This window comes from Ambystoma mexicanum, chromosome 12 (genome assembly GCF_040938575.1).
Source record: "Ambystoma mexicanum isolate Mex_15411 chromosome 12, UKY_AmexF1_1, whole genome shotgun sequence".
In the NCBI taxonomy this organism is placed as follows: Eukaryota; Metazoa; Chordata; class Amphibia; order Caudata; family Ambystomatidae; genus Ambystoma; species Ambystoma mexicanum.
In genome coordinates, this window is record NC_090936.1 from 522,883,112 (window position 1) to 522,908,746 (window position 25,635).

At 44.6% G+C, this 25,635-nt stretch overlaps 1 protein-coding gene across 1 annotated transcript in view; it reads right to left on the bottom strand.

The window, feature by feature from the left end:
• LOC138514504 (uncharacterized) overlaps positions 1-25,635 on the bottom strand; it is a 222,183-nt gene that overhangs the window by 84,397 nt on the left and 112,151 nt on the right. Inside the window, exons 5-6 of the mRNA XM_069629978.1 lie at positions 15,226-15,267; positions 11,668-11,709 (exon numbers count right to left, since the gene is read on the bottom strand). Coding sequence (XP_069486079.1) covers positions 11,668-11,709; positions 15,226-15,267 — 84 coding nt within the window. The remainder of the gene's footprint in view (positions 1-11,667; positions 11,710-15,225; positions 15,268-25,635) is intronic.

Below are 25,635 nucleotides of genomic sequence, written 5' to 3' on the forward strand. Positions count from 1 at the left end.
TTCTCAGGCTCCTCCGAGCCGAGCCGGAGGAGCCTGAGAAACTTAGAAAGGAAAACCGCAGCGTTTTCAAACACAATAACGTTGTATTTATGTTTGCGGTCGCTTCAAAAGCTACCGCAAACATAAATACAACATTTTTAAAGCTGTGGTTTTATTTCTAAGTTTTCCTGGCTCCTCCAGCCCGGAAAACTTAGAAAAAAAATTGCAGCTAGTGTTTATTTTTATTAAAAAAATAGCACTTGCCGAGATGCAGCTGCAGCTTTTCTGCCTGTAGTCTCCGGTCCCCGTCCTCCGCGTACAGCACCAATGAAGGAAAAGCCACCCAGTGGTAGCTTTTGTTTACTACAGCTGGCTGGCTTTTCCTTCATTAGTGCTGCAAAAGCCAAAGCGAGCACAGCGGCGGGCATCCATGTCACAAAATGGATGCCCCCATGTGCTTTCTTTGAGCTTGATTTGCTCAAAATTTTACATAGGGACTTGGGAAAAAAAATTGCCTATCGATTTTTTTTAATATTGCCTATCTATTTTTGAAATAAAAACTTTTGGGCGAACCATTCCTTTAAGGACTGGAGAAGGGAAGCAATGCTCTGATTTAGAAGTAGAGCGAAGCATGCACGCAGGCATAAATCGAAAGGTGAAGTAGTGGAAGAAAAGGAAGAGGAGTGGACGGAGAGTCTAAGGAGGTCAGGTAGACGTGACCAGTTGAATATAGAAAAAATATACCCACAACGAGAATTACACATAGCAGATGAATTGATAGAAAACATATTGACCCATACAAAACAAGGCTCAAGATCAGAAGGGAGGCCAAACACGTCAGTAACTAGTGCCCAAACCCCGCCCGTAGCCCAAACTCTCCCTCCTGTAGCTCAAGTCCTCCCACAGCCACAGACCGTGCATGTAACACTCCCTATTAGCCAACCAGGCCCACAACAGACACTCCCTGTTCCCATTGTCCCATCCGCACCTCCCGCCTTAGACACAGACTCGGTACCGTCCGTTCCTCCCGGGGTTGAAGTTGAAACCACGGGGGCGAGAGGCGGGACTGAACAACAGGGATGCACGAGGGTAACTCGCAGTGCGATCAGCAAAGAAAGGAAGGTGGAATTGCAGCAACAGGCAGAGATGTATATAGACGGGAATGATGGGACGGCAGCATTGGTTTCGATGTATGACTTCCGAAGAAGCAACGAAAGACAGGTAGTGTTGGAATGCATGGGTGAATATTTGGTGGAAAAATGGAAACAGTTAATTGGGAAATTACCACTGCAGCGATTGTTAGATTTGAATGCATTAGAACGCTGTAGGGAGAGGGATGAAGAAGTGAGAGAACATGTATATGGACTTTTTGAACTTAAAGATGAATTAGATAATGATTATGCTGAAATGTTTACTACACCTGTACTGAGTATACATATGTAATAGGTACATTAGAATAACTTCTCCATAGCCCGTGATTGAGTGTTAATATATACTACACCTGGGTACAGGGGTAAGGATATCGGGAGACATAGGAAGGAAGCTGTAGAGCCGTATATACAACGACGACATTCAATGTCGTCAGTGCAGAGGGGCGACAAGTTGAAAGTATGTATACGAGAAGCGTTTAGATGGATGTCGGATCCCAGTATCCCCACAATGGAGATACATGAGATATTTGATGAATATTCCATGCCCATGAAAAGAAAAGCACTGCAGTCGATGGCTGAACATTTACTAGACAAAGATATTAAAAACGATAAGGCCAGCCCACCCGAAATAATGGCAGTATATAAGAGAGCACTAGAGCGAGGGACAGGAGAAACAGCCCTATCGCTTGATCTGGGAATATTGTTACACATGAGAGAAGGGGGAGGGACAGTAAGTGGGGCATTTCCTATGAGAGAAGTCCCACCTACCTTTGTGCCCAAAGTAGAGGTTCCCGCAGCGGGCAATGTAGCGGCGCAGGTAACACCAGCCCATTATACCGCCCAATATGTGCATATCCCCTTTTCCAGACAGGAGGTGAACAACATAAAGCAGACGATACCTGATATAAGAAAGAATCCTGCAGGGTTTTACAAGGAAGTAGGGTCCTGCCTGCAATCATCCATGCTTACCATGGGTGACATAGACCTAATATTCCCAGTGATCCTGCCAACCGACATATGGAAGCAAATAAGAAAGGTGGATGACATAACGACCTTTGGCGCCACATGGGCGGACTTGATAATAGAAGACAGGAATAAAGCGGTTAGAGGAACACCGGGACCGAACCTGGTAGCATTACCAGCACGCATAGAACAGAAATTAAAAGAAATTGTCCCAGAGAAAAGAATTCAAGGGGACAAATTGACTGCATGTGTACAAGGCAAGGATGAGTTAGCTACAGATTATTTTAACAGGTTTGAAGAAGTATTTACAGACTTCAGTGGGCAGGATGTGAGCTCGGAAGCGGGAAAGAGGTTATTTGTTGACAAATATGTGAGGGGGTTAAAACTTCCAATCCAGAACCTAATAATGACATCAGAGCGTGCATCGCAAGCAAAAACGCTGGGCGAAGTATTACACATGGCCCAATTTTTTATGAGAACAGAGTGACTGCGGAGAAAGAAAAAGAGGAGAAGGATAGGGTAAATCTGAAAACACGGGTGCTACTGCAGCAAGTAGTAGGACATAATTATTATTATTATTATTATTATTATTATTAAATTATTATAATAGAGGGAGAGGGAATGCACAAGGGAGGAGTAATTCGAATATGCATGGGGGAGCAGTGGGACCAAATCGGTGTGCGTATTGTAAGGAGGAAGGACACTGGCGAGCGCAATGTCCGCATCTGCAGAATAGAAATGGGTCTGGTCAGAGTAGGCAGCATAGAGAGCACCAAGGAGCGAATGGACTAAATAGGAATAGTATGCAGCAGCACCACAATAATGGAGGTAATCAAAACCAAGCCCAAAACCAAAGTGCCCCTAACCAGAGTCAGGGACAGCAAAACCAACAGTATGGAAACCAGAGTGGGGGAAATAGAGGGAAGAGTGGGAATGTTTTCGATACACAGCCAAAAACGTATTACAGTAACAATAATGATTACACATCGGACGATGTGTTATTTCCCCAATAGGACAGCCCAGGACAGGGGTCGGAACCAGTGTCTATTCCCGTGAATCAGAGAGGACCCTACGTAGAAATGAGAGTCGGGAATGAGGAGCACCACTTTCTTGTAGATACAGGAGCGCAAAAGTGTTCAATAGACCATCACTTGGTTCCGGATATACCACTGTCAGGGCAAAAGAATGTTTCCGTAGGGTTCGCAGGTACACCGGTCATAAACCCAGTGTCCCAACCAGTTCCAGTTACTATAGGACCATTCACTGAACATTGTATTTTCCTTTTAACAGAAAATTGTGGGGAGAACCTGTTGGGATTAAATTTGCTGAAAAAATTAGGTTCCGTTATACATTGCACGGCAGACGGGGTGTTCCTGACGATTTGGCCACAAGATGCCCCTGTGTCAGAATTCATGTCTGAAACTTTACCAGGAGAACTAAGTAAAGTGCCAACATGTATATGGGCAATGCATGACAACGATGTAGGATGCTTGAAATTAGAGCCAGTAAAGATCATTTTGAAAGAGGGTGTTACCCTACCGCGAATTCCCCAATACAGAATTTCGGCTGAAGGTGAGAAAGGATTGAAGAGTATTGTTACAGATTTGGTGAAATTAGGGGTAATTGAAGAAATTACAAGCAGTACATGCAACAGCCAGATTCTTCCAGTTTATAAAAAAGGAGGCAATGAAGTACCATACCGTTTTATAATTGATTTGCGCGCGCTAAACAAAGTAGTAGATCCACAGTTTCCTTTAGTGCCAGATGTCACTACAATATTGACAATGATACCTGTCTCAGCAGAATATTTTAGTGTAGTTGATCTAAAAAATGCGTTCTTTAGCATTTCGTTGGACAAGGACAGCAGATATTTGTTCGCGTTCACATTAGGAGGACGATCATTTACATTCATGCGGATTCCGCAAGGTTACACGGAAAGTCCGAGTATTTACAGTAGAGCATTGAAAGAGCAGCTAGACATGCTAGACTTACCAGTGGGTTGGGTACTCTTGCAATACATAGACGATCTACTGCTAGCTGCAGACACAGAGGAGATTTGTAAAGAAAGCACTGTATTACTACTGTCACACCTAGCGGCACATGGCCATAAAGCTAGTTTGAAGAAATGTCAATATAATCGAAAGGAGGTGGCCTATTTGGGCTACCTTCTTTCGAAAGAAGGGAGAAGGCTAACGCCAGAACACATAAAAAGTATTTCTTGTATGCCTATTCCAAAGACACAGAAAGGAGTCAGAGCCATAATAGGCATGGCTTCATATTGCCGACAATGGATTGGTCATTTTGCGTTAATTGTGAAACTGATGGTGAATTTGACTAGAAAGGATGCGGTTATGCCTTTACAGTGGGATGAGGAATGTCAGAAAGCATTTGATCAATTGAAAACTGCATTATGTTCTGCTGCAGTTTTGGGCACGCCCAATTATGAGAAGGTTTTTAGACTGTTTGTGTGTGAAAGTGAAGGATGTGCATTGGCGGTTTTGACACAGGAACAAGGTGGAAGAAATAGGCCATGCGGCTATTTTTCTTCTGTGCTGGACCCTGTAGCGCGCGCACTACCACGATGTTTGCGATCTGTCGCGGCAGCTGCTGCGTCAGTGAAACAAACGGAAGGGATGCAATTGGGGCATACTTTAATTCTGATGGTGCCAGATGCCATAGACGTTCTATTAAATAGAACACAGACGCAACACCTCACCTCTGCTAGATTGACAAGATATGAGATTATCTTGTTCGCGCCCCATATCCAAATTATGAGGTGTAGCGCTTTGAATCCTGCAGAATGAATGCCACTACCCATAAAAGAAATTGGGGAGAATGAATCACCCCCCCCCATGATTGCTTAATGGTCACTGAGGAAGAAACCAAGGGGAGAGTTGATTTAAGTGATACCCCACAGAAAGAGCCAGATGGAGAGTTATTTTGTGACGGCTCTTGTTTTAAATTACCTGACGGCACAACAAATGCCGCGTACGCTATCACTACCCTAGAGAGCGTTGTAGAAAGCAAAAGAATCCCCTACAACTCGGCACAAGCCGCAGAGATAATAGCATTGACCAGCGCCTGCGAGATTTCTGAAAATCAGAATGTGAATATATATACTGATAGTCAGTATGCTTTTGGGGTGGTTCATAACTTTGGTTGACTCTGGGCAGAGAGAGGGTTTTTGACATCACATGGTGCCAGAATTCAACATGGCCCTTTCATTGTGCGATTGCTGTCTGCACTCACGCTTCCAAAGTGCCTAGCAATAATGAAATGCGAGGAACTCAAAAAGGTAACATGCAAAGTAGGAGAGGGAAATGCATTTGCAGACAGAATTGCGAAACAAACTGCCACTGATTTAAATACCAAAATGATGACAGTTCCGACTGAGGGAGCACCCTGTATGATAGAAAATGGAGTTGGCACTGTCAAAGAAATGCAGGCCGAAGCTACGGCCGATGAAATACAAGGGTGGGCAGAGGGCTCTGCTGAGTTAGATCTGGAGGGTTGTTGGGTGCACAAGGGAACTAGAAACTGGATGTTGCCAAATTCGTATGTGACTGCAATGGTCACAATGGCCCACAGCCCTACTCACATCTGTGCGAAAAATATAATACAGCACCTATCTACAGTATGGCAGAATGTAAACATAAAGAAGAATGCAGAGAGGTTGGTGCAGAACTGTATCACGTGTTTACAACACAATGTAGGAAAGGGAACAGTGACTCCAATAGGCAGTTTTGGCCCGCCCTCTATGCCTTTTGAGGTGATCCATTTTGATTTCATAGAGATGGAGAGATACCAACATTTTTAATATGTCTTAGTGGTTATCTGTGCATTCAGCATGTGGGTGGAGGCATATCCCTTAAAAGACTGCACAGCAATGAGCACAACAAAAGTAATGCTTAAAGACTATTTTTCCCATTTTGGCTTGCCCCGTGTCCTATGGTCAGATAATGGCCCACATTTTGTGGGTGCAGTGGTGTTACAGATATGTGCGGGTCTTCAGATTGATAAGAGATTCCATAGTTCAAGGCATCCGAGTTTGGCCGGTCTTGTGGAGAGGCACAATGGGATTCTCAGGTCAAAAATCAGCAAAATATGTGCAGGAAGCAAGTTGAGTTGGGTGGATGCATTACCAATAGCGCTATTATGCATGCATACGTCTGTACAGGCTAAAATCGGGCTCTCCCCGTACGAAATAGTAATGGGGAGGCCGGCAAATGTTTGGTGCGCACCTCAGCCAAAATGACTTAGAGAGGTAGAACATCCTGTGCTTAGTACTTATTGTGGCCTTTTAATGCAGAAATTGCATTTGATTCGTCAGCAGGTGCAGGAGGCATTACCAGTGAGATACACAGGTCCAGGGCACGCGCTGGAGCCAGGAGACTGGGTGCTGCTTAAAAATATTGAAAGAAAGTCATCGTTAGCACCCAGGTGGCGTGGCCCCTATCAAGTACTCTTGGCAACGCAGACGGCGATACGGGTGGATGGACGGAAGTTGTGGATCCATGCTACCCATGCCAAAAAGATTCCAACTTGACTGAAAGACTTGCCTGACCCAGACGACCGGAAAGAGACAGAGGTCCCAGAAACAGAAGAAACTGTTGCCAGTAAGCCACCACAAAATCTGCCCAAGCGAGAAGTGAAACTCGAACCAAAGCCTAAGATGATTGCCAAAAAGGGGAAAGGGCAAAGAGTGCCCCAGTGTTGCCCAGCAGAATCTACATCACTGTTGGCTGACACGAAATCTGCCTTGCAAATACCAGCAGAAACTAAACGTGTACCCCTTTGGCGCCCACCAGCACTTGCCAGCACGCCAAAGACCGAATCTGCATTACTGGCGCGGCGCACACCAGCACCTGCAGTAGCGCCACAGGCTGACTTTGAGCCTGAATCTGGAAGTGCACCGGCACTGTTCACGGATCACACAATACCAGGAGTGAGGCGATACAATTTGCGGCCTCGAAAGACAAAGTGATCCACAGTTCTTTGGTATTTATGTCAACCTCTGGTTCTGCTCATGGACGGAGAAGGAACTAGAGGTGTAGAGGAGAGAAGCGTGAGAATTGTGCAAGTCGGACAATTCAAGACTCGCGGCTCCTCGGTGCGATCATAAAATGTACAGGTGTCTGGAACCAGAGCGGACAAGCTGAGCGCACATGGTACTAAGGCAATAAGATAACTGATCAAAAGTCCTCTGAGCAGTATGAGAAAGGACAAGTGATCTTGCCTAAAAACAAAATAAGCAAATCCAGGCTATAAAGGACTGGCAGAACTGAACTGTGACAAATTCCGTTGAACTTATTGACATCAGAGCAAGTGCAACGAAGAGAGATATCCACGACGAACTGTAATAAGGAAGAAGAAGGACGATGAGAAACATGTCGGGACCGGTTCCAGCCTCCTCCTGTACCACTGCTGAGAATGAGTAAATTGTAAAGACTGTAAGCTTAAGAAAAACGCATGGTAAAAAGAAATGTATGCTGGCACTGACAATAATTATGCGCTTTATGAGCGTGGTAGCACCAATAACGACAGCCGTAGTATAATGGTATGTGGAATCGATACACCCATTGGGAATGTTTTTACCAATAGTTAATATATCCACTACTGAAAGCCCGGTTCAGGTGATTACTTATACCCTGTCCCCAATGGAAGAAAGACACAGGGAAGGGTTTGGGAACAACACGTTGTTATTAATTATGAATATGACACATGCAATTCTGAAGAAAACAAATTGCTGGGTATGTGCCCATTTACCACAGCATGCTGGGAAAGGAATAGGTTGGTATGTACAGCCATTACCATTAAGTTCTGCATGTAGCGCATCTTTAAGTGCAATGTTCTATGGGAAATGGAATAAGAGTAGTACGGGTCAATTAGACAGAACCAACATGAATGAGTTTGAGGAAATAATAATGAGGCCTGTGGGTTGTTCCATATTCCATAAAGCGCAAGTAATGACCCCAGAGCCTACGAGGAAAAGTACGCGAATGATAACACGACAAAATAGACAAGATAGATTGTCCCCACCAGATAAAACATCTGTGATGACGTTTCGTGTAAGAACAAACGGGAACAAAGATGCAGTTCCCCCTTCTTACACGGTGAATTATAACCCAAGAACTGTCCATTTTTGTCTAAAAAAGAAAGGCTCCTTTTCAGTCGGAACATTTACTGGATGCATGAATACAGTGGTATTGAAATGGGAAACAGAACCAGTATATGTGGGAGATCCAGTTTATTTTATACGTGGAGAGAAAGCATATCCTTGGTTGCCCAGAAACTGGGGAGGTACATGTTACCTAGGTCTACTGTTCCCAGGAGTGTTCCCCTTAGAAACAGCAGACATGGCCAGACTATCCAGATCTAGAGTCAAAAGGAGTAGTGAAGGTGTTTTGATAGCGACTGACGTAGCAAAATCATTCATTCCATTCTTGTCCCAGATAGTGAACTCCTATGATATAAGGCAGCTGTCCAGAATACTAAAAAATACCATAAACACAACGACAAATATACTATTTAACATGACGTTGGAAGAAAAAGGAATCAGGTTAAAGATGCTGCAAAATAGAATGGCTCTTGATGTGATCCTGGTTGATCGTGGGGGAATTTGCAAAATAGTGGGATCAGCGTGTTGTGTATTTGTAGATGACTATTCCCCTACAATCTTTGAAGCAATAAAGAAAATTCATGTCCTAAGTTCCGAACTCCCTACTGGAGAAGGAGGCTGGGGAATAGAGTCCTGGTTTTGGGGAATACTGCGTTCTTGGGGATGGAAGTTGATTTCGATATTAGTAGTGGTGTTTGGAGTATTCATAACGTGCTGTTGTTGCATACACTGCCTACCAATAGTTTGCACTGAGGTAACTGAGGGATGTATTAAGGGATGTATGCATATGATGACAAAAAGAAAACAAACTCATGGTCGGGCTGACCAGGACACAAATTAGATGAAAACAGTAAAAGAATTGATGGCTATAGATATTAATGAAGATGATGATGCTTACAATAGCATGCAAAATTCAGACATAAGTTCTTCAGACTTATTGTCATTAGAGGAGGATACAATGAATGGATGAGACGTTTGGCATACGGCCAAAGGAGGGTTTGTCAGTCTAGAAAAATGGATACCTCTCATATGTGACGCCAAACGTATTTTGATGGGCGTGGGCCAACCGTCTCATGCACGATATGACAGACATGTAGGTTTCCGAGTTTGCCAATGAACGGCCATTTTGATGTAACAAGGATCGCCATTTTGTTTTCTAACCATTGTTCATTGCTTCCTGTTCTTATTGCTTTGCAGTACATTTTCTGCTTACACTGCTCGACTGTAAAACATTGTTGTCTGCACGTGAAAGGACAAGGCCGCAGGGTTGCAAGGATAACAAGAGTTCGTTGAAACACAACGCAGGCAGCGCCAGGAAAGAAGGCCCGGCTCCCTCCCGAATGTAGCCTTGAATCAGAGCTGCAGGGCATTTAATCATTTCACAGCTGCCAGCCAGTCTCGTTATATCATAGAATATGTTTAGAATAAAGCAGCTAAAGGCTTGAATTATGCTCTTCTTATGTTCCCCCTTTACTGAGCCCTGTAGAGTGTGTCAGCTCCCAGGACATGAATAGCACCTCATAGATAGCAAGGTCTGGAATGCGACTCTTCCCCCGTATGTAGCTCTCTTCCAAGAACAGAAGCACTGTGTTCTGTTCAACAACTGAAAGATGCCTCCGCACTTACAAATTGCATATTGTTACTAGAATAGATATTTGAAGGTGTCATAATTGTCGAAAGTGTCCATCATCACACCGAGTTCAAAGAAACCCAATAAAGGGGGGTGTTAAACATGTCATAGCTGATTGTATGATATGCATTTTGTATATATGTAACTGATGTACATAATTCACTCTCTTGCGTCCCTCGCGGTCTAGAGATACACGTCGCGGGGCGTGGGACCGAGTTGGCCAACTGAGACTATTTGCTTTGCAATAAACCCTAGCTTTGGGAATACAACCTTGTGTCTGGCGTATCTATCGTGTGTGGTGACTCGCCTTGTTTCCATAGAGGTAATGGACCCCTAGGGGCTCCTTTCACTCAAACAACCCACCTTGGGTTCCAGAGGTTTGTTCCTAGCACATGAAAACAGAATTGCATTTGAATATGTTGTAATTTAAAGTAATATTTAGCAATAGTGCTATTTCATTTATTCCAAATATCTTTTGCCTTCCAAGATTCGAGGTTCCATCAGACAAGATGTTCCCTGGTATATTATTTTCAACACTGGCCATTTAAAGCATATTCCACGTAAGTGCTTAAACAAGTTGCAGAATGGAACAATGGTATTTCAGTGCCGAACAGGGGATGATAGATATTGGATATCTAGTGACACAATTGCAGAATTTACAACTAAACAATGGACAGCCCTTTCTTCTCATTAGCTAAATACAAATGAGCATCCAAAGTTGGGAGCAGAAGTGATCTAATCAATCAGCACCCGCACAAATTAAAATGTCTGTTGTAACTAATACAAAGAACAGTGTTCTCCAGGATTCCCCAAAACCTTTCGACTCAGGCAAAGCAAAGTACTTGTGGTAATGTGCCCTTTAAGAGGATGTCATGACTTCCAATAAAAGGAGCCTCAGCCGGCATGTGTGTTTAGAATGGCGGCAGACTCCATGAATGGCACTTCTGTCTCTGTATCTCATTTCGGGCCTGCAGGATAACACTGTGTGATCACGGTGCTGCAACCCTGGCCTGCAGGTTGATGCCCTGTGAACACGGTACTGCGGCCGCCACTGATGTGGGTGATCCCAGATCAGTATGTGTAACCTGGGTGGCCACAGGCCACAGTCAAGCTATGTGATAACAGCTCAGTTGCACACCCAGGAGCCCCCGGCAACTGTTGTCCGCCGTGTGACCACGGCAACTGGAACGACTGCTGGGTGCACCCAGCACTGGTCGGCTGGCCCGTGTGCCCACGAGCCAGCCCACAACATTACTCACACATTCAAATTCCACAGATGTATGTTTCTTTTTGTTTCTGTGTACAAAATATTTGTACATGCAGAATTAGTTGTGCAAATACCAAAGTGATCTAATTCAATCCCCTCATTGGGGCATCTTAAAAGCTTCATATGCAAAATGGCTATAACTGTCCCATATCAAACGCTAATGAGGATTGGTAGTGTTGGTAAAAGTGATAAAAGTTAACCATGTCAAAATAGCACTATGATATCCCAGAAAGTGACACTGTTGGCCCTTATATGTGCAGGGAATTAAATTTCGTGATTTGTGTTCAAGTAGCCATGATAACTACACAGTGTTTTAAGAAACCTTATCTAGTTCATAAGGATGTCATCTATAAAACATAACTATAGAGCACCCTGGACAATCCATTGTGTCTTTTTAAACAAATCCTGCTTGATATGCTAGGATGTGGTCAATGATAGTAAGGGTTAAACATTTCAGGATAAGATGCAAGTATGTTGTCCAAAACACATATCTAAACAACAGCACACAAATCACTGGCTAATTATTAGCTGGTGGATCCCCAATCCCACCTTTACTTACCTACTTCTGGAGCTTTACCTTGACTTTGGGTCACCACAAATCCTAGAAGGAAAATAGAAAATGAAATCTAGTGCGTCTATCAATATAATCTTAGATTATGCAGGTGACCTAAACAAATGGGGCTCCTTGTTATAAAAAAAAAAACTATGCAAAGCAATCATTTCATTGTTCCTTGAAATATGTTTTTGTGAGAGTGTGGGGGTCTTTCTTGTGCATTTTCTCACAAGGAATTCGTCCCTCTCCCCTTTGACCCTTACACAGTTGCCTATCGCTCATTTTCCCACTTCCTTTGGTTGATGCATTCCCACCTCCCCCACTTATTTGTTTAGAACTTGCCCCTCTCCTGCCTAAGCATAGTGTGGCATGAAAAACGTACTTTCGATTTTTTCATGCTGAGAAATTGCATTATTGGTGTAAATCCCTGTTAATCTATTGTTTGAATGCTACTCGCTGTATTTTTGGTAGCTCACATCCTTAAAATGGTGGGAAGGAAACATGAAAGTTCTGCCATTAACATGTATTATTATGAAGTCACCTGCCTGGGCTTCAGAATAGACGGTAGAGTCGAAAAAGGGGTAAGATGAAGCCACAAGTCATGTTATGTTGGACCCAAACCGCTGGGGGGAGGTTTCACTGGCTGGCCCCACGCTCCCCACCTGCCACAGGCAGGTGGCAGGATATCACAACAGGGTACTACTACGCAGTACTGTCCATTTTAGACATCACAGTTTGTAGTATGGATATTTAACCCCTTCTTAACATGGATAAATGCTCTCACACCAACATTTAAACACTTAAACCAAGGGAATTTGCATCACAGTCTAGTTCACATCAGTAATTCACAAAAGGTGAGCAGTGCCGGTCTCCTGCCTGCGTGCATAGATGAAAAAAATGCTGGATGGGGAGACAGCAGCTTGCGGTTGAGGAGAGTGTGCAATAAAATTACTACTGCTCCATAGGAGTGCAACGATGAGTAGTGGATACAAATTCTACTCAGTACCAAAATACTACAAAATATTTGTTCTAAAGGGGAAAAAAGCACAACCCGACAAGAATAACTCCTTCACCTCTCGCAGTAACTTGGGCTGAGGGCAAAGAAGAAGCCTTGAAGAAGCAACAGTACTTTGGTCCCAAAAGAAAAGAAATATCCAATCAAGATTTGATAACAATAGGAGTCTTTAATGGAACCTAAAAAACAAACATAATAGTAACTAAGCCCTGTAAGTGAACACCTAGAATATGTGACTTTAAGAGGAAATAGGTCACTCTGGGTTTGAAGAAGGCGGTAGACAGGCAATTAATTGTCTCTGCAGCGATGTTCCAGTTTAAAAGGATATGCTTCAAAACATAACAAATGGGGTCTACATTGTCACTGGAGCCTTTAAAACCAGGCCTGGGGAACAGACCCACTAACAGTACCGTTATACTCTTCTTATGGTAGCTGTAAAGCATTAAGCCTCGGGAATCTTGGTTCTTTACAATGGGCGAAAGCAGTGTTGAGGTGATTGAGTCAGGTGCTCCCAATGGATCAATTTGGTGTCAAGGCGGTGGAGTTGCTTCAAAGCGTTTCAGCCATGGGTTGGGGTCCTGTGGCAGTGATTGGCTCAGATCAGCTGAAGAAACATTCTGGTGATGGTTTAATCAACATCTAAAAGTGGTTGAGTTGGTTCAACAATGTTCAATGATGCAAAGCGGACCTCCAGCCACCTTCTGCTCAAAGACAGCTGGAGGGTAGTCAGGCAATGGTCGGGTCGGTGGCTCAAAGTGGATTGAAAAACTGGTGAGTGTCAAAGGCAGCTCCAAAAGCAAGAAAGTGATCAAGTCAGCTCAAAGGTGGAAACAGAGCCCAGAGCTGTTCTTTGGCATTCTATTTGCCATCCAGGGTCTCCAGGAATGAGGGGTGGGGGGGCTTTTTCAGTCCTTTAAAAACAGAAAAGTTGCCAAAGAGCACTTGCTGGGGGTGTCACCTCCAGTGAGCAGGATCCTGGTTCCAGTGTTCAGGCAGCAGCAGACCTTGTTTAAGGATCAGGTTACCCCGAATGGTTCACCCAGATGGGTAAGAGAGGGCTTTGTTGCCTCCGTCAAGTATGTATCTTTACCTCTCTGGCAGAGGACTTTGGGCAGGCTGTACCCCAAAAAGGTTCCAGGTGAAACCTTCTTCTTCTGAAGTTCAATGATGATTTAGCCAAGGGGGCATGATTCACCCCCTTATGTAGCCAATTTTCCACAGCATATCAGTCCATTGCAAACACTCTTTAAGGCTGCTGTGACAGGCGCATATGCCTGAGGATGTCAGCCCTAGACTGCTTTGTCCACAGGAAGTGCTGAAGGGGCAGAGGACATGTGAATGGCCTAAGAAATCCCAAGATGTTGGAACACCACTCTCGGTTGCAACTACTCTCCTGAACTACTGCAAATCCTCTTTCTCTCTCTCCTGTCTGCCTAACATCACAGGGTCTCCAGTAATTACCACCCTTGTGTGATTTCCCCATTGTCCTAGTATGGCTCTCCATTGAAGCACTGGTTCCCAGCTATATCCTGCCCTCTGGAGAAGGTGAAAAGCCTTCCCAGAAAGAACAAAGGGAACTTCTGGGGTTTAACCCAAATTATTTGTTTTGGATCAAACTAAGTCCCGGACAGCTGATACACAAAAAGGCTATACTACTTAAATGAGCCACTAGAAAACAGACTGACAATAATGACATTGAAAACGTGTGTGCCAGTTTAACAGTGTATCCTCATGGACCATCGTATAAAATTAGATGTGACTCATAACCTTGTTTATAAATCAACTGCCACCAGACCCTTGGGGTACACCAGTTATATATAATTGGGATCAGGGTTGCCCATGGTTAAAGGAAGCCCCTGGCTGTTGGAACTTTGGATTTCAGCAGGTTGTCTGCAGCAATGCACATTACTCTGTAATTGCCATATTGCCAAACTACAAGGCAGCTCCTGTGTTAGTAGACAGCCCCAACACAGATAGGTTTTTGCACTATACTTTTCAGCACAGAGCGTTGTAGCTGGTGATGATGGTGGTAAAAACATTGTTGAGGTCCATGATGGTTTTTCCTTCAGCTAGCAGCCTTACCAAGAAATCTAGGACTGATATAAATATGTCAACATACTCCATTCCTAAAATATGTGGAGAAAGATAAGACATTGCTTCACCAACAATTGTATTTTACCCCCGAAGTAATCACTTGATAACTTAAAATGCAATGTGAAAGCTAAAAAACTATATTTAATTGCCAATTTTATATTGTTCAAATAACACAAATAACTCTCTGGTATGGTTAGAGGCAGTATCCTACTTATAAATACGTCATCTATGTACCATATCAAGAAAGCTCCTTAATTCTCAATTTCTTCTATTTAAACACATCCTGCTCCATATGCTATGAGGCTGTCAGAGACATCAGGATGCACTTAAATATTCCAGGTTCATATGTAAGCATGTTTTCCGAAGAAATACAAAACATCCTTATCTAAACCACAAAGTAAGACCAGAAAATCACCTGCATGTTATTCCCATGGAGACTACTAATCCATCCTTACCTACTTCTGGATTAGTACCTTGGCTTGGGGTTACTGCAAATGCTAAAAAGAAAACAGACATTGAAATAAAGCTTGTCTAACAATGCATTATGTTTAGATTATGCAGATGAACTTATGAAACATGGCTCTTTGCTATAATGAAAAACTATTGAGGTCAGCCATTTTAATGTTGATACATTACATTTTTTAAATATTTTCTTATGTGTTTCGGGGTGAACATCTTTCCTGTGATTTGTTACAAAGGGGTGACTTCCCCCTATCCTGTGACCTCTCATACTGTTTCCTGTCACTCCTTTTGCTTCTCTATTTCATTATTGCATGATCTGCCTCTTCCTCATTAGCCTTTTTGATGATAAGCACTTCTGATATTGTTTCTCTCCTCGTTCTCAAATGTAATTGAGAATACAAATATTTGTTTGAGATTCGCATGCTAAATTGTTTTTGTGTCTATTTTTTAAATGCCCCTCCCTCCAATGTTTGTAGCTCATAGCCAACGGTTAGAAGGGCAAGTGAGACTGTTGCTATTAAAATGTATGTATATCGGATTATAAGCAGCCCGGCCAGGAACAACCACCAATCAGATTCCGTGGAATCCTGGCTTTACTTAGCAGTATAAACCTGCCTACCTTGTGTCCCCTACAATTCCTTCTTAGGTTGGCCCAGTCCCAGCTACTGGAATGGATTGCACCTTCTCCTTCAGTGATCACCAACAACAACACCCTTGAGATGGATTTCCACCTGGTATAGGAACATCTCCCGGAGTTTTGAAATTTCAGGCGCTCAAGTAAATAGATTCTGCCAGGAAAGCTGCATCTGCTAAACAGTCTCACTTTCGGGCAGCACTCTATGTTCAGCAAAAGGTGGTGTTTGTGAGTTTCTACACAGATGGGCCTGGCAGCCATTGGGTGTATAAATCAACTCGCCAACATCCATATATAAGGCACCTCATTTATGCGTGCCTGCTGGGCATCAGTAATTGGCATGCCAGACGCTTTTACACCACACTGCTCCAAACATAAGTGTATGGCCAACAGGAAATGCTCATATGAAGGAACTGAGTACGTGTTTCATTGACATTCACTCTTAAGAGCCTGATTAGCTCTAGGGGAACCCCTTCACGTTATACAGATGTCTATTGATATGATATGACATATTTTATTTACAGCGCGCCCATACACACGTTTTTATTGACGACACATCTCTCTTTATTTATAATGTGCTATGGGATGAGGGAACGTATGCAGATCTTACATTCATTTTGAACAGCAGATTGTCAACTCACGAAGTGGAAGCCCAGTTTTGTCTGGCATTCCTGCTACACAAGTACACTCTTCACTACATCAAGAAGGTCCATCCTAAGGATGTGTTGCTAGCATGACTACAAAGTTGCCTTGAAAATCTCACTGGCCTTTTTGGAATGAAAATGTAAATCCATTTGATGGTAAACAAGCACGCCTCAAATAACTGGTAACCTCATGAATCTGGTGGCAGTTCTACAGTCCCCTTTAAAATAGGAAACATGCAAAGGTAAATATATGCCTATATCTTATCAAACTGTGGATATAATGATTCCTGAGGGATTACGTTTGCCTACAGATGAAAGAGACGTCTGCTGCAAGTTTCTGCCTTTGAAGCAGCTTCACAACACATGCGTGCAGCTCCCCTCAGGAAGCCTATTGGCCTCCTACTGGGGATTCTGACACCTCTTCCAGATAGAGAGAATGGCTTCCTAAAGGGGGGAACTCAGAACAGGCAATTCAAGGGAGGCTGCAGGACAAAGGACAAATGCTTGGAAGGGAAACATAGCATGGAGACCCTTCGATCTGGGAGAGACAAGGAGAGGGTAGTCCCACAGATGCCAAGATGCCCGAAACTAAGGCCAACTTGGATTTTGACTTTATGTCGCGGGAATCCTCACATCTGGGCAATCATCTTTTGGAATTACCTTTGGAACAGAATAAGGCTCAAGAGGGAAATCCCATGCATTGCACGGGGGGAAGACAAGATCTCGAGAAGAGTTAGTGGCTCTCTCCTTAACCACCTTTGTGGGACAAGAGAGATGACTGCTGGAAAAAGGCTTGCCTCCTACTGAAAATTGCTTGACCGCATGGAGCACTACCCACGACTGTGGCAAAAACCCAGCAAGCAACTCAGCAGTGATTCCGTGGATTGGGAAGAGTCTGGCAATGCATCATTCTCTTCAAGGGGGCTGGTGAAAGGTCCCACAGCATGCTGGTAGCTTTTTTATTTTTTTTTCAAGCAGCCTCAAGTGGATTGAGCCTGAATTGAGCTACCATTAAGATGCTGATGCTCTCCTACTTCCACATCGTATGTCCTTCGAGCTGCGCTACGCCAGGCCGAGCGACCCTAAGAATTCAGTCAAGCTATGACGTAGCAGCCACTTGCCACTGATCCTGTGCATTTGGCACTGATTCGCCACATTGCGATCTTATGACCGAATCACCTGCTTCTTCATCTTCGAGTCACTCGTCGAGCAATTGAGCCACAACAACTGGAACCACCGCTCCCTGAACCTGGACACCGCTGAGCCGCTTGAGGTGCATGTCGACACTGTTGATAAATCCAGTCGAGCCACTCGCCTGTTACAAATCACAAATTGCTCCATAGAAAAGGCGCTAAGAAGACTGGATCAATGCTGTCGAGGCACTACAAAAAACGATGGTAATATTGAATGGGGTAGATGCCCATAAGACGACTTTTCTTGTTTATACCTCCCTAACCCTTATAACGTGAGTCACCAGCATATATCTACGTTTGCCTGGATTTGTGTGTCTACTTTACAGGGGTGGGCATTGTTATGGTTTTGACCAACTGTTTGTGTTTTTAGTAAAGTATTGATAACTTATAAAAACCCTGTGTGGGCACTCCTTTTATTTTGGCACTGCTGTACTATTGTTGTTTGGGTGCTTCTGTACTTGTTCACACATCCCTGAAAGGTGCAGCCTTGCCTCAGCAAATTATACCTTCAGTGGAGGAAGAAGTATACAATTCATTTTGGTGCCTGTTTCACCTTCATGACTGGATCAGTACTGTGCTATTAGTAGTGCAGTGGTGAGTATAGTGCTGAGAAACCTTTCTCTCCCTTGTATTATTTCTGGGCAATAGACATTTACTCAGAATGCCATTCCCTCATCTTGTCCACTGCCCTGGAAATCGACGAGGTGCCCCGGAAGCCATTTCTATGGCAGCCATCTTAGTGCCATTTTTCATTTGTAAGAGGTTTGCACACGGGTTGTGCTTTAAGCATCCGCCATTTTATGCTGAGGTGCTAATCGGGTTCATGGCTGACACAGTGATCTAACTTGGCCAGTAATGGTCATTAGCTCCAACTTCATGGTGGCTAATGCGCCTTTACTGGCTGTGGCAGCAATTAACGATTACATAACTGTCTCATCAGGGTAATATATCGGCACTCAAAAAACAAAAACAACTGGTTTCAAATATTTTAAAGGACAAACATTAAATACAATTATTTCAGGAATAATGGACATATTTGTAAATTCCGAAATGATTTACATACTTTACATACGTTGATGAACTATTCTGGATCTGCTACCCCCCTCCACCCAGTTCCATGCTGGGTGATTAGGTAGAACACCTAAAAACAGAATTGTAATGGACTATGGAACTCCTATATCATGCTTAGCAAAGGCGCTGGGAGTATTGTTTTCTTGTTCTGTATGTCTTATTTCTCTTCGACGATGCCTTCTCCTATCGGACAAGTCGCTCATTTCCCACATGTTTCATTCGCCTCACAGGCATTTTAAGGCATGCATCACATAAGTGGTTAAACCGATTGTGACTTGGAGTAATGGTCGTTCAATACCTGAGCAAGGGAGATAGCCACTGGACTGTTCTAGAGCACATTGCACACTTTACAACTTAAATAATGTAATGCCCTTCCTGGGGGAAAGCTAAATGCACCCGAGTGTCCAAAGCAAACACCAGGACTGATCTAATCTACCTGCCTGAAGAACTATGGTCTGGTCGATAAGCAAGCAAAGGGTCAGTGTAACATAGATTCGCCAAAAAGTAATATTTCCATATGAATACATTATTTTTACTGTGCATAAATGTATATGGTGTTCCACACTTGATACAAAAGTGTGTCTGGCATGCCTTTTTTGCTGCCATACATTGCAGCCACTTGTCTGCTGCCTTTGTCGCACATTAACATGGAATTGCGATCCACATCGGCTGGTTAATATGCTCTAATGTGGTCAGTGTCCTGAGGTTGCTACTTTAATATTTTCAAGGTTAAGCACACGTTGATTTCCCCAAAAAGTATCTTGAACTAATAGCATACAAAGTATACCTAACAAATCACAAGCAAACCATTCTCTGGCAGTTACCCAATACAACTGCACTTACCTACTTTTGGGCTTGTAGCTTGATTTGAAGTTACCGCCAGACCTAAAGGAAGAGCAGATACTGAAATACTGGTTGTCACAGAATTAATGATGTTGAAATTATGAAGGAGACCTCAACAAATATGGTTGTATTTTGTAATGTGTGACAAAGTCCTTTGCCTTACATTGGATCCTAGTGGGCTGACAAAGAGGGTTTGGTGATCTCCATGAGTTAGTGAATGATAGACCCAGGGAGGTAGGGTGGATGTATCCCCGGTCCCTCTCACTTAGCCCCGTCACTGGGGCAAAGAATAGTCCCATGTCTGCCAAAGCTGCTACAGCCCTGTAAAGGCATTGCCAAGGGACCTATGACTTTTCACGGGGAAATGCATACCCTCCAAAAGGAAAAGTGAGGGAAAAACAGCAGATTGTTTTTTTTTTTTTTTAGAAACTATGATAATAACTCAGAGGCATTTGCAACCCTCACCACGAGTCCCGCTGCAGCCACGGCTTTCCTGCAGCAGCGACATGGGTATTCTTGTGCGAAGTGACAGAAACAAGGAATTCAAAATAGTGGACCTGTCTTTTAAACTCACTGTCCAGCCTTTGCCTGAACCTCATGCTGAGGCATATGCTACACCTGGGCGAGGGATGTGATGCTGCAGTAACCAATCACACGCCAGCAGTAATAACGGTAGACATGTGGACACCCTTACAAACAGGCTGGTCCCAGGGGAGGAGTATGAAAGGCACTTCTACACAATGGGGAATGCAAGTGTTTGGAGAATGAGGGTTTGGAGCAAGTTGGTGATTCAGGACAGAGTTTGGAAAGATACAAGAAAGACTGATGCAGGCTTTGGACAAGAAAGAGAGAAGAGTCATCAGGAGTTGATGGGTGTAAGTCCACAGGAGGGAGTAGATAGATGTCATCAGAATCATCTGAAGGTCCTTCCTCAACTCCAAAGCTCCCTGGACCTACAACACCCATGACCTTACCTGCACCCTACCTGGAAGTCTGCAAGCCATCTTGATCTCCCTGATTGGCCCCAGAGGGTTATGCGACCACAAAATGCGACTGGAATCATATTTTAAAGTCACATTTTCTTGCCTCATCCCCGATTGCCAGTGTCTGAGGATCCTACCTCAAAGATGAAGCTCCCAGTGCTGTGTATACCACACCTAGATTGTCATCTTTCAGACAGGAGGAAGAGTAGAAGCCATCTTCAGCACTCTGATTGGCTGCCAGAGGAATTTCATTTTAAAGTAATATTTTGCCACATCCTGCTTTGCCAAAGAATCCTATCGTCCATCCGAGGGTCCGGCCTCAAAAACAAAACCTCATGGTCCTACAGCGATGTAGTGTGGTCCTGTAGCAGTGATCAGCTCGGTTCAGTAGAAGTAACAGGCAGGCGAATGTCATCCAAAAGGTCAAGTCAATTCAATGAAATCCTGCAATGCTGTTCCGCAGGTTTGGGGGTGTTTGACCGTATGAAAAGTGACAGCGGCAAACTGGCCAAAAAAACCAGCCTGCATGCGGTCACTTTTCACATGATCAAATGCCACCACCCACACCCCCGCCCCCAAACCCCTTCCCTACTTACCTGCTCACTCGTCGCCTGATCCGCTTCAACCCTGCAGCGTCAGATCCGTCCCTCTAACGCGGGTCAGATCGGACACCGCAGGGTCCCTTATTTTTCCCTTTTTTTTCGTCCCCTGCCTCCAATATCAAGGAAGCAGGGGACATCCCTGCAACCTCCCAGGCCAATACACACCAAACATGGAGAGCAGGGGACACCCCCGCAACTCCTGCTACACATGTTCAGTATGTAGTAGCCAATTTGTTCGAATATATTTGGTCAAATGGTACAGGCCAAATTCAGTCAAATGTACCATTCGGCCAAATATATTTGAACAAATCTACTAATATCGCTCTGCAGCGGCATTCAGCTCAAAGAAAGCTGGAGCGAAGGAGGGAGATGGTCAAGTCACTGACTCAATGGCTTTAAGTGCAATGAAAAAGCGGTGCATGTCAAAAGCACCCCGAAAACACAAATGTGGTTGAGTCTTCTCAAAAGTGGTTTAAGGTGGGAAGGCGAGCCTAGGGATTCTTGGTTTTCTGGTTGGAGCCCAGGGTCTCCTGGGATGAGGTGAGTCCTTCTTCTGCCCTTCTAAGCCAGAAAGGTTGCTAGCGAGCACTTGCATGGGCTGTTACCTCAAATGAGCAGGATCCTAGTTCCAGTGTTCAAGCAATAGCATTCCTTGTCCAAACAGCAGTTTGGGTAACTTGGCGGTCTTGTTATCTTCTTGGAATCTTTATGTTCATTTCTGTGGCAGAGGACTCTGGAAAGTCTGTTCTCCAACAAAGTTGCAGGTGAAACCTCCCTCTTCTGATATCCAAAGATTATTCAGGTTAGGATGGGGATTCACTACCTTATATCGTCTATTTGCCACAGTAGATAGTCAATTACTGCCTGCTTTGACAAGAGTATTTGCCAGAGATGTCAGTCCAAGAGTGCTTTGTCTGCAGGAAGCAGGAAGGGGGCATAGGAAATGTGATTGGCCTAGGAAATGGTGGAACCCATCTCTAGGCTACAACTACTCTCCAGGCTGCTGTAACTCCACCTCCTCCACCTCCTCCAATGCCTAGCTAAACCCTGGTTTGACCTTTACATTGCCCTGGTGGGGCTCCCCTTTGAAGCACTGGTTCCCACCTAGCCCTCTAGGGTATATCCTGTTCTCTGGGGAAGGTGAAAAGCCTTCCCAGAGAGAACAAAGGGAACTTCTAGGGCTAAGCCCAAATGGTTTGTCTTGATTGAAACTCAGTCTCAGGCAGCTGATACAGAAATTGGCCCTGACAGTTAATAGAAACTGGGCTGATAATAATGACATTCAAAGGTTTTGGCCAGTCAAATTCAGTTTTCCCATGGACCAGTGTATCAAGCCAGATATGGCTTATATTTATGTATTAATAAACTGACACCAGGTCGCGTACACAATTATATATACGTTGAACTCAGTTTGACAGTTTTGGTTCCAGCAAGCTGTTTGCAGGAATGCACATTACTCTGCACCTGTCATGTCGCCAAACTGAAAGGCAGCTGCTGTTGGCATAAATAGACAGTCCCAACAGAGATACATGTTTTCACTATGCGTTTCAGTGTGAAGGTCTGATTAGAAGATCTCACTTGAGATATAATTACCAGCATCCTTGTGTGTTCAAAATTAAAAATGCTCATACTAGTATGCACTCACAGATAGCAATATACCACAGAAAGAGCCCCTTGGGGGATTTTGCGGTTGTAGCAAAGCAATGCACGAGCACTCCACTTGGGATACAGATGTCAGTGGTATGAAAAACCGAAATTTCAGACAGGAAGCCTGATTCCATGGTCTGCTAGCAGACATCCTTCCCTATGCCCTTAGTTGAGAAACTTGTAGTATTAAGCACAGTTAACCAATCCAGAACACTGCCCATAAATCAGATGCAGGAGAAACACATGCATACAGTATAGCCCCAATTACTAGCCGAGAAGGGGATAAAAAGAGTTGGCTTAGAGCGGTTAGTGTGGCTCTTTGGAGAAGGAGACAGATGCAGTGGAGGTTAAGAGAAAGATCGAAAGCGGACAAACAGAAGGCTGGATATGTGGAGGATTGTTGGAGGAATGAGGACAGAGGAAGGTGTCAGGAGGGTCAGGGCAGAGTAGGGAAGGAGAACATCAGGAGTTGGAGAAAGGAGGAGGTGGGAGGGGAGAAGAGAGGAGAAGAACAGAGGATTATCCGGGAGTGAATCCAGGAGGAGGAGGGTTGGAAGACAGCAAAGGAAGGAAGGATGAGCAGCCAAAAATGGAGTCTGTAGGAGGCTATGGAGAATAATGAGGAGGTGCAGTGTAACAATAAAAGGATTGAGGAGGGATGTGGAGGTGGAGATTAAGGAGGACAATTTTGGATAACACAGTAAAGGAGGAGCAGAGGAGGCTTCAGTGAAGGAGAATGGAGGAGCAAGAACGTCAGGCCCTAATAAGATCAAGGCTTTAGAAGCAAACCCTAAGTCCAAAGAGTGGGAACGTGGTTTGCATGGAGGGACGAGTGAGCACAGGAAAAAACAGTGAGGAGGTGCAGTTGGAGAAATTTTTTTGGAAAGAGGGAGAGAAGGCAATACATGCGGGCCGATAGTAATGAGCACATGGCATAATGTCAAGGAGGAGCGAGATAATGGATTGTTTGGCCAGAGAGCCAGAACCAGAGAGAAAGAAGGTGAAGAAAGGCCCAGGAGAAAAACAGTGGGATTTCAGGGGCAGCCTCTACTCTTCCTGTGACTCAGGACTTTGTAATACACTGTCACACCGCGGAAACCGTGGAAGCTATGGGCAAGATGGAGGCGCTATTAGGTCCCAATGATCTGTCGGTGAACGGTCTAGTCTTTTTCGCCGCTGCATTTAAAGAAGCCACGCCCCCCCCTGCGAGTTGCGTTGCAACTCGCTCTGCTGACTTTCGAACCTGTGCCTACGATAGCTCCTGACCTTTCGAGCTCATCTCTGCCTTCTCGGATACACTCCGCGGTCCTTCGCCTTCTCGCCAGGCGACGGCCGTTCTCTTCTGCCTTCTTGGATACACTCCGCGGCCCATCGCCTTCTCGCCAGGCGACGGCCGTTCCTTTTTGCCTTCCCTTATTCCTTCGGTCTTACCTTCCCTCGCCTTTCCCCTCTTTCCTCCGCATACTCTTGCATCCACTCTACTTCGTATTCGCGCACTCTCACAATCACTCGCTCTCTCATTCATGCTCTCTTAGATTCACTTCTCCTTCATTCGCGCACCCCTACCATTCATTCGCTCTATCTCAATCAGGCTCACTAGCATTCACTCTATCTCTCTCATTCAGACTCCCTAGCCTTTCACTCGCTCTCTTTTCTGTCTCTCTCGCATTCATTCTCTCTCACTCTCACTGACTCTGTATTGCTCTCCTTCTCTCACGCGTTTCTCTCTCTCTCTCTCCAAACCAACATACCTCCGTCAGCAGTCTTCGGAGCCCTTGCTTGATCCCTCGGAAGTCTACAAGTCATCCTTCGTGGCCCCACACTCCATTGCCTCCTCCGAGACTCTCTCATCCCTGCCAAGAAATCACTGTCTTCCATCTGTTATACTTTGGAGCTCTCAACTGGACATTAGTCTCAAGACTCTTAAAGCATCTGGATCCGCTATTCTTCCTATCCATCCTCGCCAGCAGCCTCACAGGGTTTTTTCTGCCTTACGGGCTTTTTCCCTGATTTGGGAGGGGCGGACTCCCCAGGGTTCACCTGACGGTTTATTCGGTTAACGGTCAAGGTGGCCTCCGGAGGAGACCGTCCCTATCTCTTCGAACGCAAGAAGGGTAAAGGACTCCTTAAGAAGGATATTGAAGAGGAGAAGACCCCGAAAGACCGGAGGAGAAGACAGAAGGCTACCTGTCAGAGTGAAGACCAAGGTGAGGAGACTCTAGGGGAAGGAACTTTGGGAAGTGGCTTTGACAGTTTGCAACGCCCAACAAGTACGATGGCCTCCTTGGAACAATACCAGGAGATGGTAACAGCGATTCAGGGTCTCCAGGCGGAGGTTCAGAGCCTTCGAACAGAGAACGTCAACTTACGCCAGCAGGTGGCAGCTCGAGACGATTTCCGAGGCGACCTGCCTCCCCTGACGTTTTCCTTCGGGAAGTATGATGGCAGTCCACAACTCTTGAAAGAATTTTTGGATGCCTGTATGATTTACTATACCTTTCGACCTAAGGCCTACCAACTCGATAGGGCCAAGGTTGGGTTTTTGGTTTCCAACCTAGTGGGTAATGCTTTGGCTTGGGCTACTCCATTGATAGCGCAAACAAATCCTGCGGTTAATGATTACGCACAGTTCATTCAATTGATGCGGAACAGATTTGAAAGACCAGAGGTCCAATATTCTTCGTATGAAGCCCTTCTGGATCTCCGTCAGGGGAATCAGGGGGTACAGACATACGCCTCCGCATTTATGAAGTTGGCGACGGAGGCAGGATGGCCAGATTCAGCCC